The sequence below is a fragment of the Halictus rubicundus genome, chromosome 5, assembly GCF_050948215.1.
Source record: "Halictus rubicundus isolate RS-2024b chromosome 5, iyHalRubi1_principal, whole genome shotgun sequence".
NCBI lineage: Eukaryota > Metazoa > Arthropoda > Insecta > Hymenoptera > Halictidae > Halictus > Halictus rubicundus.
In genome coordinates this window covers 3970987-3988175 of record NC_135153.1, presented here as the reverse complement: position 1 = coordinate 3988175, position 17189 = coordinate 3970987, and the positions used below count along the sequence as shown (strand labels likewise).

Below are 17189 nucleotides of genomic sequence, written 5' to 3'. Positions count from 1 at the left end.
CGTCACTGGGTTAAAAGCGTGCTTCGATTACTCTTATCCCGAACAGTTACTCCCATTGATATTCGAACGTCACCGTGTCTTTTGCATTTTTCGTCGCTTTCTATTCGGGCCAGGCCGAAGAATTTGCTAAACCGGGATCTATCGTGTTGTCGCACGGTGTGTACGCCACTTCATAGTACAGTTGTACCAGCGAGATGTGTTGCTCCGGCTTACATCGGTTCCATTAGCATCGCGGTAGTTACAGTGAGCAGGAGCAGAATCGAACCAGTGAAACCGTTTTTCTCTTTTCTTTTGAAGTCGTTATCCGTGTATTTATCAACCCCTTGGCCATCGTCGTCGAGATATCTCGCGATTCAATGTTGTACGTGCAACGCCACGAACGAGATATCCCGTCAGTCTGTTCTTCTATGACAGCTAAATGTCATTTCCAGAACAAGGAGCAATGTAGGTATTTTCAGTTTTCGGCTAAATTTCCGAAAATCGGCCAATTCGGATTGAGCTCAAATTTTGTACAGGGTGTAAAGAAGTGTTCGGTCTTCGCTGCCATAAGCGTATTCTGCATCTTCGGATCGATGAAAATCTGTAAAAAAAAAAACGTCGCCGCAAAATTGTTCTTGTCCTTCAATTTCAAGGTAAAATTTCTTTTATTGAGTCATATTCAATATCATAAATGCTTGGATAAGGAAATTTATTCCACTGTTTTCCATAAATGTATTTCTACAGTTTCAACAATTGTAAAATATTATACCGGTCTTATACTAAACTGAGAATCGAAAATCTGCAGTTTGTGATATCATTTTGTCCTGTTCGCGGATCACAATGTTCACGTTTTCGTTCCTACCATTCCGTTGACGTAAATCTTGTGGATAATACTCAGTACATTATACGTATTCACATGTCCAAAAATGTCGACATATTAAAATATTAATTTTCTTCAGTTTATGGCATCATACGAGAAAAAATATGTGCTATCTTTTTGTCCCGGAGTGTATACCGAGAATCGAATCTCGAAGAAGAGTCGAGCGTCCCGACGGACGATGGGAAATTTGGGAAAACGTCGAAGAATTCCTCTTCCCCCCCCCCCCCCGACAATCCAGAGTAAGAAGCGGGTCCTAGATCGGTCTGGAGTGTCTAGACGGAACCCGGTGTCCCGTCGCGTGCCCTCGATTTAATGAGCGCGCAGTCCTGACCGCTACAAATCGTCCGATCGAGGTCGTGACACGTACCGCAATCTGCAGTTGCGTAATACGCGTCATCGGCATGTGGGGACATAATCAGTGCGTGCACTCCGCACCGAATAGTAGGGTACAAGGTGAAGCCGGGTGTGCGACACGTGCACATGCACCGCAACTCCTCGCTCGTGCTCGGACTCCGTCACGGGAGAGAGAGAGGGGGTGAGAGAGAGAGAGGGAGAGGGGGAGAGAGAGAGGGGGTTGTGACATGGGTGAGGGGCGAAGGACGGAGATAGCGGAAGTTAGAGTAAGAGAACAGTGGGTTCCACAGTTCTCCCGTAGGGTTAGAAACACTAAACAGAATAAGGCCGGGGGAGGAGCGGGAAGGGGGTGCAAAGAGTCAGCCAGATGGAGACAGACGGTATAGTTCCCAGAGCTGGATTGGAGGAACGGAGAGGGTGAAATATAAATAGCGGAGTGCGAGGGGGCCAAAGGCTGTAGGGACCGACGGAGGCAAATAGACATAAGCGCCAACCCCCATGAATATGTATTACTCGGTAAACAGGGGTTGAATCAATATTTCGTTTAATAACACTGTGGAACGGTGGAACGTGGTGCGCGTCCCTTCTCTCGCTGCCATCCCCCCTCCCCCTACCTGATTGGACCTCTCCGTTGTGTCCCCGTCGTTCCGCCACCCCTCTTTTCCTCTTCTTTCCACCCCTCGGTATGTGCACGCATGGTTGGGGTGCGTTTGTAGGGGGTATATTCCCTGACACGTATTTAAACGCACAGGTATGGACGAGTCGCACCTCGGGGCAACGCCGATGCCGCCCCGGACCAATCCACCCCTCGGACACGACCCTCTGCATCCCTCTGTGTTTCTGTCTCTGTCTCTGTCTCCCCCCCCTCTCTCACTCACTCTTTCCACCCTATCCCCGCGTATTATTCACGGCGCGTTAAACCTCGTTTGGGACTATTACGTTTCGTTTGGCACTGCACGAGTGACCGTGGTCCCGCTCGTTGCTTCGAATACGAATTGAATACTGTCGGGGGGCCGTCGCGTTGTGTCGCGTCGTGTCGCGTCGCGTCGCGTCCGTTCAGCCGGTCAGCGACGATTTTCGCTTTGTATCTATTGTATTTATCGATGCCTCGCTTACGTACTTCGCCTGGCTTTTTTCCAGCCGGGTTTCGACCCGCGAGGAGCACTGGAACAGGGGCCAAAAGGGGGAGGGGTGGGCTCGAGTAATTGTTCCCGGTGAAACGCGATTTCCGACGAAAATAACCGTGCGATGCATTTTCCGCTCGCCATCGGTACATTATACAATTATTGCTCGCTCGTCCGAACCGTGAATGCTCCTCTTTCTCTCTCTCTCTCTCTCCCTCTCTTCCCCTTTTTTTTTTTGGAATAAAAATGAATTCACGGCTCGTCGCTTGTTTTCCAGCGAAGGGTCGTCGTTTCGAACTCGCGCCACGCCGCGAATTATAATCAGACCGGTCGTTTTTTTTTTTCTTTTTCATCTCGCGAGCGAAACGCGCGGAGGCGGTATCGCGCGCGGAAGCGATAACGTTTTATAATGTCGGAGATAAAAAATGCCGCGTATCGCGCGAAAAACTGCGCTGCCCGAAAATTCGACAGGGGAATTCGCGTGAAGTCTGGAGCAGCATTGTTCGGCGAAAGCGGGATTGCGCGCTGTATACGACCGGTGAAAAGTGGATTTGTTGATGCGGAAAGGGCGGCGGCTGTGGCTGCAATGATTTGTACGATTTCGCTCGGTCTGGTTTGCTGAATTTTTGCCGCAAGATCGAGTTGCGTTGGTACAATAGCAAACGCTTAAGCGTCCGTCGGTATCCTCTCCTAATTTCAAAAAAGGGGCACCTCAGAAGGAGCTTCGAGCGAGACGATTGAAACTCGTGCTAAAAACTGCGTGCTGGATATAGATGTTTCACTCACACGCATCCCTTTGTCCTTCCTTCAGTTGAATTCGCAGTAGCCACATTTCCCACTTAAGTGTTCGCGTTCGGTCCCGACTGCGGACGCTTAATTGTGCACTATTGTATCGTTGGGATCTAGAAAGGAGAGACTGGGGATGGTACAGGGGCTGGAGGGTTAGCTTCTTGCTCCCCCTAATCACCGCCTTGAACGTTCACGTGGCTTTCAGATATGGCCCGAGTTGACATAGTCGTAGCGTTTCGATATTTGTTGTGGGGGCTCAGCGACGCTTCAAACCTTCGGTGTCTACGCCAATTAAAGATCTGCTTCATCTCTCTTTATTCTGACGCCAATTGCCTCCATACTACAGACCTCAAGTATATACCAATGAAGTACCAATACTGATACCCCAGTACGAATATACCAGTACACCAATCCAATCCAATACCAATACAAATACTGCAGTACACCAATCCAATGCCAATACCAATACGCCAGTACATCAATCCAACACCAATACCAAATACCAATACGCCAGTACACCAATACCAAATACTAACACACCGGTACACCAATCCAATATCAATACCAGTACTCCAGTACACTAATCCAATACCAATACCAATACGCCGGTACACCAATACCAATACCAATCCACCAGTACACCAATCCAACACCAATACCCCAGTAACAGTACACCAATACCAATACCAAGACCACATTACCAGTACACCAGTACACCGATACCAATACCCCAATACCAGTACACCAGTACACCGATACCAATACCCCAATACCAGTACACCAATAAAATACCAATATCCAATACCCCAATTCCAACACCTCAATACTCACTACCAATACCCCAATACCAATCGTTAAATTGGACAATAGCTAATCGGACAATCCCATCGCCATTTTTGAGAAAGATTAGTGTCCAGGGTTCATATTTATTGCAATGGTCAAAATAAAAATTTAGCTGTTTTATCGGCAAGCATAGAAAGCTGCTTTATGGTTAAATAACCAACGTTAAGCAATACGTTAGTGGGATGTCAGGGTTTTGAATGCCATTCTTTTTTACTAATTTTTACGCCTTATTCGGAAGAACTGTTAAACTATTTTGTATCAAGACTTGGCAGAAATATTGGGTCATTCTGTAAAACGGTTTATATAAACAATTATATCACGTTTCGACCACGCAGTTCCAATGAAAAAAAAAAAAAAATAATACATTTCGGTACGAGATTGCACGTCGCAACTGTCGAGTTGCATTCTTCAAACTCTCATAACTAAATTAATCTTACGAATTCAAGCAAATTCTTTTGTACGCATGTTCAAGTACACTTATACCTAAAGGAAATGCAAATAATTAATTTTGTTCGACGTTCGAAACCAGAACACCCCCATACGGAGGGTGCCACAAATCGAATACTTCTTCAATTTTCTTGTAGTTTCACGCGTGTAGAATGTTCTGTTAAAGTGATTTAATGAAGAACATACCGACAAGTTGTAACTTCTTTTGCATTTTTCTAGAAACTATATTTTCTCACGTGGCCGACATAAAATCTCTGGGACCCATTGATCGATCTACTTCATATTTTGAACTAAAATACGCACAGTACTCTAAAATGAAGAGTAGGATTTTCTTTGATATCACAAATATTTTCAAGTTATGCTTAACACGTTGACTGCCATGTCACCCATAGGTGGGTGACGGAATTATTTTCCCAGGTTTTAAAATGAATTTTGACGTTAATATACTCATTGTACCAAATTTGATTAGGATCTGTAAAATGCAAGAAAGTTGGAGGACTACTCAATATCATACATCTAATTTTTTCAATTTTTATTTCATTAAATAACTTACTTTGATTTCATGGAATTTTTGAGGTTTCCAGTTTGGCAGTGAAAGTGTTAAAGTTGATTTTCTAACATAGAAATGGATTTTTCAATCGAAACTGCAGCCAGATACCGGGGTCTACCCCGTCAAGCGCAACGTCAAAAACGAATTGAGACATGGCCGGAACAGAAACCGGACATCGTTAAAATTGAAAAAAAAAAAAAAAAGAACTGCGATGCAGGTTCGCCCTCTGCGAGCGGGTAGTCTTGCACAATAAAAAATCGATAGCCATCGGAGAAAAAGAGGAAAAGAAAACCCCGTCGACGGTGCCTCGAAACCTTCCATTTCGCCGAGCGGTCTCGCGACGGAAAAAATTGTAGCGCGTCGAAAGCCCCTCGCCGGAAGTCGAGTGGCCGCAAGGCAAATTGCAAGCTACATCCGTGGAGTACGTACACGTGCGTACGGCGCCACAAATACGTCCCTAGGGGGTAAACTGTGCTGCGGGAAGACCGTACGAGCCGTATGCACACGCTCTACGCCCTCCGCCGTTCCCCTCGGGCCCCCTTCGCCGAGCGTGTTGCCCCATTCAGCGACAGTGCAGGAAAATAACTATCGTACACAATCGGCGGCGCGTAGCCCGAGAGGGGTTATTTCGCATAATCCACCCTCGGAGACGAGACCGCGACCCTCGTTCGCCGAGCAGTGTGTTACTTTCGCCTCTCCCCCCCCCCTCCCCAGCTACACCCTAAATACCTAAGTGAAATCCACGATAAGCATGATTCGCGCACGTAACGAGTTTACCGGCCTCTGTTATCCCCTCTTGATCTTACATTCGATATTTCCCTTCGCCCCCTTTCGCTCTTTTCTCCGTCGAGAGAATGAGCAAGTCTGCTCTCTCTCTCTCTCTCTCTCTCTCGCCTCTCCCCTCTCTCTCTCTATCTGGTTTTCTCATCCCCATTACCCTCTCGTCGCTCCTTATGCGGCTTTTCGAGCCGCCGCACACCGCCTGGCTATCGCCAGTGGTTTGCGAGGGTCCTCGAACGCGAGCTCTCCTTCTCACCCTCGTTAGAGCCCGCTTCCAACCACCGATTTTCTTTCGAGACGACTGATGTGGTCTTCGCCCCGATGACCGAGATGGATGGGAGGAGCAGTCCAAATTGAGACTGTGGTCGAGGTGTTCGTCAGGCTTTTCGATGATTCTTGGATCCCTCACGGTCGAGGAGATACAGTGATTTCTCTATATATGTCGCCAAGGCCTGCATGATAAACGTCGCGGAATTATCCCCACTACCGCGAGCTGTACCCCGCGAGGGATGCCGCGGAGTGTAAACATAACACGGCTCGGGTATGCCTCCAGGACGATACACGACACTGGCAAGACCCTTGTTGAAGTAAATTCAGTAATTTGCTATGAAAACGTTTTTATAATTTCAATAATTGTGGAATAGAAAACCGGTCATTTTGACCGTGGTAGGTTTAGACATATATAGAGAATTCGTTGTATTTATTTTGCTAAATGGAACACAATTCTCGAACATCAGTCGCGGACTCTGTCCTAGTACCCTTTCGAATCACTGTAACGCACACCTATAGAGAATGTGTTGACTGTCGAATCATATTGCAGACCGAAGTCTTCAATGGCGAATGTGGAAAAACTGAACCTTAACTCTTTGCGCCACGCGGTATACAGTCTTTACTCGATATATGTCCCAAATATCTGGTCGATAAAAGTCGCAGAACTATCCCCACTGCCGCGGGGTATATCCCGTGAGGAGCCAAGAAGCTTCGCTGTCGTTTGCTACGTTCGGCAGTGTATCAAAGAATAGTATCTCCTGTTCAGTAGAATGCGTCACCTAACGTTTGCACCTCAAATATCGTTGTTGTTTCTAAAGATACGTAAAATATGGTAAGAACAAAGTTGAATGGTACAATGGGGCTGACACGATGCCATAAAAATTTTGTTTTTATGTCATTTTTTTGGATATCAAGGTCACCTTGACTTTTTTTAAATGGAACCACCCTATTTTAAACACCTACAATGGTGGTCCTTTTCATTAAGAATTCAGTGACTATATTATTCCAAAGTCAAGGTATTATTCCCAGGTATATCCCTGGTTAGACCCGTATGGTAGACATATATCGAGTAAACATTGTACTTGAAAATTATGAGAAAGAGTGGATCATTCCCATTACCAGAATTCGCTGCGTTTAGTTTCGCTTTATACAGAGCGGTCCATTTATTTTGAGACAGGTCGATATCTTGTGAACAACACATTTCTGTGTTGTGGACATATATCGAGTAAACCAACGTGTTCCGGACAAAACATTTAAACTAGTGATTTTTTGGCGTAAAGAGCTTATTTACGTTATTATTATAAATAATTACTTTAAATACATAGTGTACGAGCAATTTGCATTTATAGGTCAAAACCGGTCACCCTGTGTACAGTAGAATCTCGCTCGTTGCACGAAACGGGACCAAAAATGCATGGAAAAATCGAGGTTGTGCAACGTAAGAGGTAACCGTAGTAACCAATCATAGCGATTCGTAGTGTCGATCTTTTTTTGTTTCTACGTAGCCACCACAATACCCACCACGAGTTTCAGAACCTGGAACACCTCGTGGTGGGAGTTGCTAGTAGACAAGGAACGAGGTTTTTCCGTGGAATAAACGAGGCTGCACAACTAGCGAGGTTTTACTGTATTTATAATTCTCAAAAAATGCTAGAATATAAAATTTGATAGAATTTAGTACGATTTTTATTTGTTTTGGATTTACAAAGGCTGTTCCCATAGAAAATAGTATTTTATTACATACCTCTTTTTTAAAACTTGCATTTAAAAACTGAAATTGCATAAACATCTGCAGCATAGTGATCACGCTAGCAGTAGGCAGCGTTTTTCTTGCAAATAATAAATATTCAAAAGAAAATGAAACAGGAAAAAGTGATTCTGCTTTTTGTTAGCTACACAATGACGTATATAATTCTTTTGTGTGTGCACTATCTTTTTAAAAACGAAGGTGACCGTCAATTTCTTAATCGGACTGCTGTATAGTTTTTTATATCATGCGAAAACGTGTGTCAAGACATTCATTCGTATACGACACAATGACGTTCAAAGGGTTACACAAAGTCAAAAATGGAGGAAACATTTTGAATATTTCATACTACTAGTGCGTTTACAAGAGTATTTTATTGACGAGGCTGCAAATAAATATAAAAAGGAGTAAATAAATATTCAAAAATGACAAATATAAAAATGGAAAATATGGATGCGTGACAAATATAAAAATGGCAAAAACGGCAAATATCCTGGTGCGTTATTTTGCTTTTCGAGTCGTTCACATCTCTGGACAGTGGATTGTAAACTTTTACGGAATATTACGCACGATATATTCAAAACGTCTCTTCCATTTCTGACCTTGTATGACCTTAGAATTTGTCAAAACATCAAAGGTCATCATCATTTCTAAAAAAAAGTACTGCTAATAAAAAAAAAAAATGACATACTCTACTACGTTGCTTGCAAAAAGAGTATTACATTTTCCTCTTCCATTTTCTTTTTAATACTAATTAAAGTGATAGCGTGAACACTCTGTATATTTCTTCAAATCGTTCCATTTCGTTCGGGTCTCGATATGACCGTCGTCGTTCTTCGTCATCGTTCTCAGTCTGTAGCAACAATGCGTTCGATGGTGGGGGAATCGGATTAGAGGGAGAACGTAAGCACACTTAGGCTGGCCATCATCCGGCGTACGGAGAGTAGGTTCCCAGACATTCGAAACTAGCCTTCGCGGGGAATGAGTTCGGTTGAGCACGCGTCGATATTGGTCGTGATCCATGTCCAGTGACGTTGAGAACCAATGTTTTCTGTTTCCAGCAACAGAGACCCGACATATCGAGATTATTGCAGCAAATGCATGCTCAACAACTGCCAGCAGGGACACCGTTAGGTGCTCATCCTGGACTACCCGGACTTCCGGGACTAGGGCCAGCTGGTGGACTTCCGGTGCCGACTTCCGCTTCGACGGCTCTTCTTGGTCTTGGTCTGACGCCGGGAGCCGCTACAGCACCCGGTACAACGGCGGCACATCCGCTTTCGATGCTCGGCAAACCGGAACTGCATCGTGGCCAGCCCGATGATTTAAAGAGCAATGGCGGTGAGTAATTGATATTTTTATTTATCGTCGACTCCGGGCAGACGAGTGTTACGTTCGCCGCGCGAAAATTACCTATTGCGTCGCGATCGATCGTTGCACGCTCGAACGCGAACGCGCTTCGTTGCGGAACATAATTTTACTAACAACATTACCGTCAACAGATAAATAAAGTACGTTCTGCAGCGGTTCATCTGCTTTTTGTAAACGATCCTCGAGATCCCCTCGTGTAACACACGAAATATGTTCGAATAACTATTGCTTCTGTTAATACATTCGCACCGGGACATTTCTGACACAGTTGTTAATTTGCAACACTTCACAAAACACGTTACTTCAAAGAAACTACCACAATCATTAAATTATCTAATTAATATGTAGTACTTTTAAAATATCTATTATCTGCGTATAGATTGAACTATTTAGAACGTTTCGATAGCAGTTGGAAGAATCTAAAAACGCATATACAGGGTGGTCCAAAAATGTATTTCCTTGAAAGGGATAATTCCTGAGGTCATTTAAAGAGATTTTCTCCTTTGAGAAAATCTTCTCCGCCGCTTTGTTAAGGAATTATTAACAAAAAACACGGACCAATCAGGGCGCGGCTACAGCAGACGGACTCCGCCTCGTCCAATGACAACACCATGCTCAGCGGGACCTGCTGACCTGCCGGAGTGCGTCTGCTTTTGTCGCGCCCTGATTGGTCCGTGTTTTTCGTTAATAACTCCTTAACCAAGCCACGGAGAATACAGTGTTTAGCCTGTATATGTCCCAAATGCCTAGCCGATAAAAGTCCCAGGACTATCCCCACTGCCGCGTGATATACTCCGTGAGGGGTCATGAGCCGATGCCTCTAGAGCTTCGCTGTCCTTTCTTGAACAGCTCCTGATCTCCTGGCCGATATATGTCTCTGGGCTAGACCTGTGTTTTGGACATATATCGAGTAAACAGTGTATTTTCGCAAAGGTAAGAGTTACTCTTAAGAGAATCACCTATTTCAAGGAACTGTAACCTTTTGGGACACCCTGTATGCATCATTCGATGTACTTATATGCGTTGGGTCGGAGTTAGACCAAGAGCTGTTACGATCAGACAAAATATTAATATGTTCGCTACCACCATTTGTTTCGTTAGCTGCTCTCGTTGTGAAAATGTTTTATGCAATCACACCCTTCACGAAATATTCAAACAATTTGGCAGAGGAAAGTGATGAATTCTTGAAGATCATGCTGTGTACTTGAACGTTAATACGTTGGATCCGAATCTTCTTGGAATTTCCAATTTATTTTTAAAAATTCAACCAAACGGAAATCTCTTTCGATGACTGGCAGATTCATTGTAGTAAGACAAAACTTATCATTAAAATTTAAAATTTGTATGAATACTTCAAGATCCGCAGTCCTGTTATGACTAAGAGAACTGTTGTTCTCTGAATTCTCGATATATGTCAACAACTTGTCGTCCAGGAGACATACTCGAGCCGTGTTATGTTTACACTCCTCGGCGTCCGAGGCCTCTAGAGCTTGGCGGCCTCGCACGGGGTATATCCCTCGGTAGTGGGGAGAATTCCGCGACGTTTATCATCCAGGCCTTGGCGACATATATAGAGAAATCACTATATTTATCGGAAATCTATTCGTACGATTCTCACAGACCTACTCCCTAGAGCAGTGGTTCTTAACCTTTTCGGTACCCCCTTGAATAAAAAAATTAGTTGTTGCACCCCCTTGAAAAATGTGTTTCTATTTCTTTATTTATGAAATTACATGAAATTACTGCTCTCATCGTAAATTTAGCAACTTCTCTCGCACCCCAGGCTGAGAACCACCGCCCCAGAGGGTCAATATTTTCATAAAAACTGTAGATAAATAATTGTCTTTCTTTAAAATTTCTTTAATTTCTTTAAAAAACAAATTTCTACAAAGCTTTCGTTGAAATTGGCTGCCGTACGAGTACCTTTTGCACTGACTATGCGCGACGGTGGTAGCGAACGTGTTACTTCAACACAGTGCGCGCAACAATAGAAATAAGTGGATTCGCGGAATGTCGCGTGATAAAGAGCCTTATCGTAATATGTTCGAAACGCAATTCTCTCATCGGTTCGCAACAAACGCGACGAGGGCCGTGCGCACGAAAACCCGAAATAATATAACCGCCGCGGTAAAAACCGCGCGTTCATCGTCCGAATAAAAATCAGATCTTCGCGTACCGTTCAAATTCCGTATAAGCCCGGCCGACATCAATTCAAATTACCGCCGCCTGTTAATTTCCACGGTTCCTTTGGTATCGCGTTATCATACTCCCCGCACGCCCCCACACGGTCCATTCGAAAAACCGCAGAAGCCCTACGCGGCCTGCACTTCACGATCGAATTCCTCCAACAAGAGAGAATGGAAAGAGCAAAAGAGTGAGTGAGGGGAGAGGGCGAGAGAAAGAGAACGAGGGCGGGGAGGGGCGGGGAGGGGCAGTCGGCTCGACGAGAATCGTAAAACCCCGCGGTACTCGTTATACGCATATCTTTCGCCCTGTCACACGATTTTAATTGCCACCGCTGCGGCGAGCGCGACCGGAAAAGAAATTAACGAAATTCCGGCCTTTGGTCACGTCGAGTGCCCCTCGTCTGCCATCCACCTCTCGCCCCCTCCCCTCCCCACCCCTCCTCTCCACCGCCCTTCCGGCGGCACTGGCCATCCTCGTTCCACGAGCAAGAGCCGATATAACGAGTCTCACCTGCGAGAGCGCACGAGCGGCCTGGATTTCCCTCTTTTTGTCACCGTCATCCGTTTGATCCTGCTTTTGTGATACCCGCTCGGTTCGGCTCGGCCGGGGCGAGGGGGTGGGGAAAAATCGAGCAGAGTCGACCGCCGAGGGGTGCGCGCCACCGAAAATGCTGGCCGGGGTGTGCAACGCCAACCTAGGTGTGGACCGCGGGGGGTGGTGGTGGAACGAGGTGGGTGGGCGGGAGTGAGGGTGGAAAAAAAAATATGTAGCCGACGTGGCGTGAGCGTGCGGTTCGGAACTCGCTCGACTGGAAATTTTCAAAGCGCTTTTCGGGTATCCGCTTTCGGCAGGGGTGAGCGTGTTTGCGTCACCCTGTTAGCGGACACCGGCGGTTTTGAGCGAAAAGCGCATAAATATGCATGAAGATCATTTATACGGGCGCAGCTCGCTCTTTCACCATCTACACCCTCCGCGCCACCCTTGCCACCCCTTCACCATCCCTCGGCGTAGCCTCCCTTTTATGTGCACGTTATTAACATTTTATCGACGCGCGGTGGCCGGAATTTCGACAATTTTTCCTCCGCCCACACGCCCACCCCCCTCTCTCTCTTTCTCTTTCTCGCACACTATTCTCCGGACGCCCCCGACTCCACGCATCGCGTGGACCTCATGCATGAAAATCATTTTTACCTCCTCCCCACACCCTCCCTCTCGCGGACACCGGATGGGCTTTTGACTGACGACTGTTTGCATTTGTCTCGTTACAGGTCTCAGCTCCACCGAGGAGAGACACGTGAGTAGAAATGTTTTTGTTTTTTTTTTGTTTTTTTTTGTTTTCCCGAGCGGATATAGTTTCAACGATTCGCGCGGTCCGAGAGTTCGAAAACCGATTTGCCGGGCATTCGGAGGCTTTAGCATTCGGATCGGGACGTTAATGAGAGTTTTGCGCTCGTCCTGCCTCGCCAGGGCATCGTTGTATTTTTTTTTTTTTGTTTTTTGTTTCCGCGCGTCGGTCTTTCGCTTTTAACGAATATTTGAAGCCTTTTTCCGGAAGCGCGCCGCGGTAATCGCGCTCGACGATGACATCGCCGGCTCGGATTAAATTATTAATCGACGTTGCAGAGAGGGTGGGTTCGGGAAGAGGGTGGAGGGTGGGTGGAGAGGAGAGAAGAGCGTGTGTCCGGAGGGGGTGGGAGGGGGTGTTCTCTCTCGTCGTCGGTCGGTCGCCTGCTGTTATTTTTCGCGTGTCGTAATTAAGGTTTACTACGCAAATGAAATTATGTCAGCGCGGCGCTGTTTTATCACGGATGAAACAATAATACGCGCCGCGATTTATGGCTCTCGTATTTTGCGCGCGGCCCGGTAAATATTTCTCCGCTGGGAGCGCAGACAAATCATTTATCGAAATGTCGAGTTAACAATCGGATTATCCGTCGAACTTCTACGCGCAATCTATCGGTATAAATAAACAAATAAACGCGGATGGGCATTTTTTCGCCGTTTATCCGTTTCGCTGCTCGTTTCCCTCGCGGGGATTTCGAAGGATTTAATGACGTAGATAAATAATCCAATCGTATCGAATCGACGAGCTACAAAAACCCGTCTCGCTGTATCGCGGACGCACGAAATTACGCGAAAACAATGCGCGCCGGCGCTCCGCTCCCGATACGAATGTATACCTCGATTTTTAATGTCTTAACCCTAGCACGGGAGGGGGGGGGGTTTATGTCTCCTCGAACCCATAGGTAGGGAAACTTTAAATTGGGACTATTTTTCTTGGGTGAAAAATTCTCAAAAAATTATTTATTGTCGTTTGTACATTTGAGTTTAATATTCCGAAGTCATGTTGCTATAGCAAAAAAATTACCGTGCATAAAATGGAAAACCACCAGACTACGCATCGCGGCGTTCGAGGAGCCTTTAAATACAGTGAATTTTCGATATATGTCAGCAACACGGGTCTCGATGTCATTTGTCGTCCAGGGGTCCACTATTCCTTGATCCACGCCGAACCTAGAAAAGGATAGCGATGCCCGCCGAGGAGGGTAAACATAACACGGGTTAGGTATATTGGTGTAAGACCAGAAGACTACTGCTAATCCAATACAAAACTTCTTTATTTTTCATTTCTTTTATGGAACTTTCACCAACATATTCTTGGCATTTTTCTAATGAAAATGATACCAAATACGATATAATTCAGATGATATTTACTTGTGTAATGAACGACGAAAGTTACTTCCCATTACAATTATGTTAACGGAAAATTAGTGTAAATATGATCCGAGTGATATCGAGTTTGGTATCATCTTCATTAGAAAAATGCCACGAATATGTTTGCGAAAGTCCCTCACAGTTTGCCTCCTCACGGGGTATACACCGTGCTAGTGAGGATAACTCCGCGACATTTATCGGTCATGCTTCGACGACATATATAGAGAATTCACTGTATCGGTAGCTGAACTCGCGTTACCCAAAGAACAAAAAAAAAACGAAAGTAACAAACTGGTCGTACAGTGTATCTTTTCTATGAACACGTTTTCTGGCTCCCATGACTAGATTGCGGATCTTTGTGCAAAATAAAAATAATCTTCTTCAATTGCACTGCACAGAAAATAAAAAATTTCTTGCTTTCTTTAATCATCTTAGCCAGTTGGAAACAATACGCATTCTTAAATTCTTCATGCATAAAATCCGCAGTCCACTCGTTACGATCGAAGATTTACGATGAGAGACAGAAGTAAATCGTGAGTTAAGATCTTAGGATAGCGTCCACGTTTCTAGATGAGTTTTTGGTTTGCTATAAAGAAAATTCATCAAATTACTCACTGTAACGACGAGTTAATTCGTCATCCCCAGTTGAAAGGTTAATTTGCAATTTGTGCACAAATCGAAAACGGAATTAACTTTTGGGACAACCTAATAGACGCATTCGACTCGGAAAGTATACTAAAAAAATTCCTGACCGCAAAGGGTTAATATAATAATTCAGCGAGTACAGTGTTTACTGTTTATTTTGAAAGTGGCCTAAGTCCATTTGTCAATTATTTTTTGTAGCCCGTAATTACGCGTAAAACTTCAAGTTAGCTGTCATAAACAACATTTGCGGTTTAGTATATTCAGAGCATATACGTTAATTTTGGACACATAAGTTTTCGCAGTTAGTTCAATAATTAACCCTTAGGACTCGAGTGGCGACTCTGAGGCGCCACTAAAAATTGCTGCATCATTATTCAAAATATTTTTCACATTATTAAATTTGTTTGTATCTAATAAATTACTAAACATTTTGGTATTGTACGAGTAAGTTGCACCATTTTCGTATGTATAACATGAAAAAATAGATATAGAGGGGCAATATTCTAGGTCAGAAGAAATGTTTCGTTTTAAGTTAAAGTTGTCAAAGGGTTAAAACTATCGCTTTGAAAGTGGCCTAAGTCCAATCCACTATTAATATTGTCCGAAGGAAAGGTAATAACTTTATTCTAAATGAAATGCGGGATGCGTTTTTTGAGAGATGAACCATATACAATTTTCTATAAGATATCAATGGATGAGAATGCAAAGTTTAAAATCCTGGATTTATGACCACGTCGCGGTAGAGCAAGAAAATTCGAAAATATTGTATTGACACCACTTTATAAAAATATAAGATGAATTACAACAGCGAAATACGAAATACGCGAAATTGTGGGGCTATTTAAAAAATAAAGTGTACGCTGAGTCTTCGACCATAATGACCAATATGAGGGATCGTAACATCAATGAGTGTAACGAAATAACATCAGATACGCTACGCAATGTTAGTGAGTGATTAACTTCTCGATTCAGAAAATGTTCTGATGCAAATGGTCGCCACGTTGAACCTTTTCTGTAAAGAGACATTACAATTGAAATATCTCCCAAACTAATGATTTTTTTACACAAATAGATTAATACTTTTTTGTAAAGAATATGAAGGAGCATTGCAAGAGCTGATGCAATAAAAAATATATGATTCCATTTAAAAAAATGTACCATCAGAATGTGCTCTCAAAACCATTCAACTTCATCTGAAACATTGGCAAATACAAACAAAACGGCAAACATTGGAAATATTAGCAAAAGTGCTAAACTTTATTCGTTGATGGATCGAAATGACACGAAAGGTAACAAGCACTCAAGACCTAATATACTCGTCGCAACATTTTCAGTCCGAGGTTCGGGTGCTTGTCAGGTCGAAAGCTGGGGTGTCCCTTCATTCTGAGAGCAACGTCCGCACAGTCGCGCAGCACGATCCCGCTTCGTTTAACACAGAATTATTCTTCCTGCTGCCTCGTTCGCTCTAAAACCTCCACTCGTAACTATTCCTAATCCCGGTCGTTGCCGGTGTATACGTCGAGCCGTGGGCACGCAACTTTAACGCACGTACAAGGTGCTCGACGCAGCACGAGTACTCGCGACGCGACGCGACGCGGCGCCCGTGTATTACAGGTACGTTACACGCGTGTAACTTTTCGTGCGCGTGAAGGGTACAACGAGTGGCTCCAGCGTGCTTCTCTCACGAGTGTCTACTATACGCGCAATTATGTTTTCGACGAACCCCGGGGAGGGAGCACTATATAAAGTGGCAAAGGGAAAAGTGGCCGGCGAGGAAAAAACCCTAACCGTCCCTAAGAACGTCGACTCCTCTCTCATCTGCGCGCCTCCACCCCTGGGGGAAAAAAAACACGGGCTTACGTGGGACATAATGAAATTTAATGAAATTTGTTTGTTGAAAAATATTTGACACGTATTTTTGTTTTTATCTGCGGTATCTGGGGGGGGGGGGTGAAAACCCTATTTTTGCTGATATCTCGGGAACTAGTGGACAATGTTTTTTTAAATTCGTGTGTTTTGGATGAAGGAATGTAATGGTATAAAGATATTTCGGAAAAAATGATTTGTTTAAACAGTATTTGAAAACTTCTTTTATCTGAAATCTTTTTATATAGTTATATTCCTTGATCGAAAACACACAAATTTACAAGAAAAATCATTGTTCTGGACCGGTGGTTCTTAATCTGCAGTGCGTGCACCCCTTGGGGTGCGAGGAACTTTTCCAAAGGTGCAAGAGAAGTTCCTAAATTTTCTAAATAAAGAAATAAAAAATAAAGTATTTTGCAATTTTCTAAATAAAGAAATAGAAACACATTTTTCAAGGGAGCGTGAGAACTTATTTTTAGATTCAGGGGGTGCTGATCACTGAAAAGGTTTAGAACCACCACTGTACTAGACCCTCTAGTTCCGAAGATATCAGCAAAAATAGGGTTGTCACCCCCAACTTTGAGGGCTATTTTAACCCCCATGGATCATTGCAGATAAAAAGATACGTGTAAATATTTTTAA

General features: G+C 44.2%; 1 protein-coding gene across 3 annotated transcripts in view; it reads left to right on the top strand.

The window, feature by feature from the left end:
- The window catches only part of LOC143353976 (protein groucho), a 124365-nt gene that overhangs the window by 74184 nt on the left and 32992 nt on the right, over positions 1 to 17189 (top strand). For all 3 annotated transcript variants that reach the window (XM_076787614.1, XM_076787613.1, XM_076787610.1), the window contains exons 6-7: positions 8825 to 9104; positions 12590 to 12615. In XM_076787614.1, the coding sequence (XP_076643729.1) occupies positions 8825 to 9104; positions 12590 to 12615 (306 nt within the window). The remainder of the gene's footprint in view (positions 1 to 8824; positions 9105 to 12589; positions 12616 to 17189) is intronic.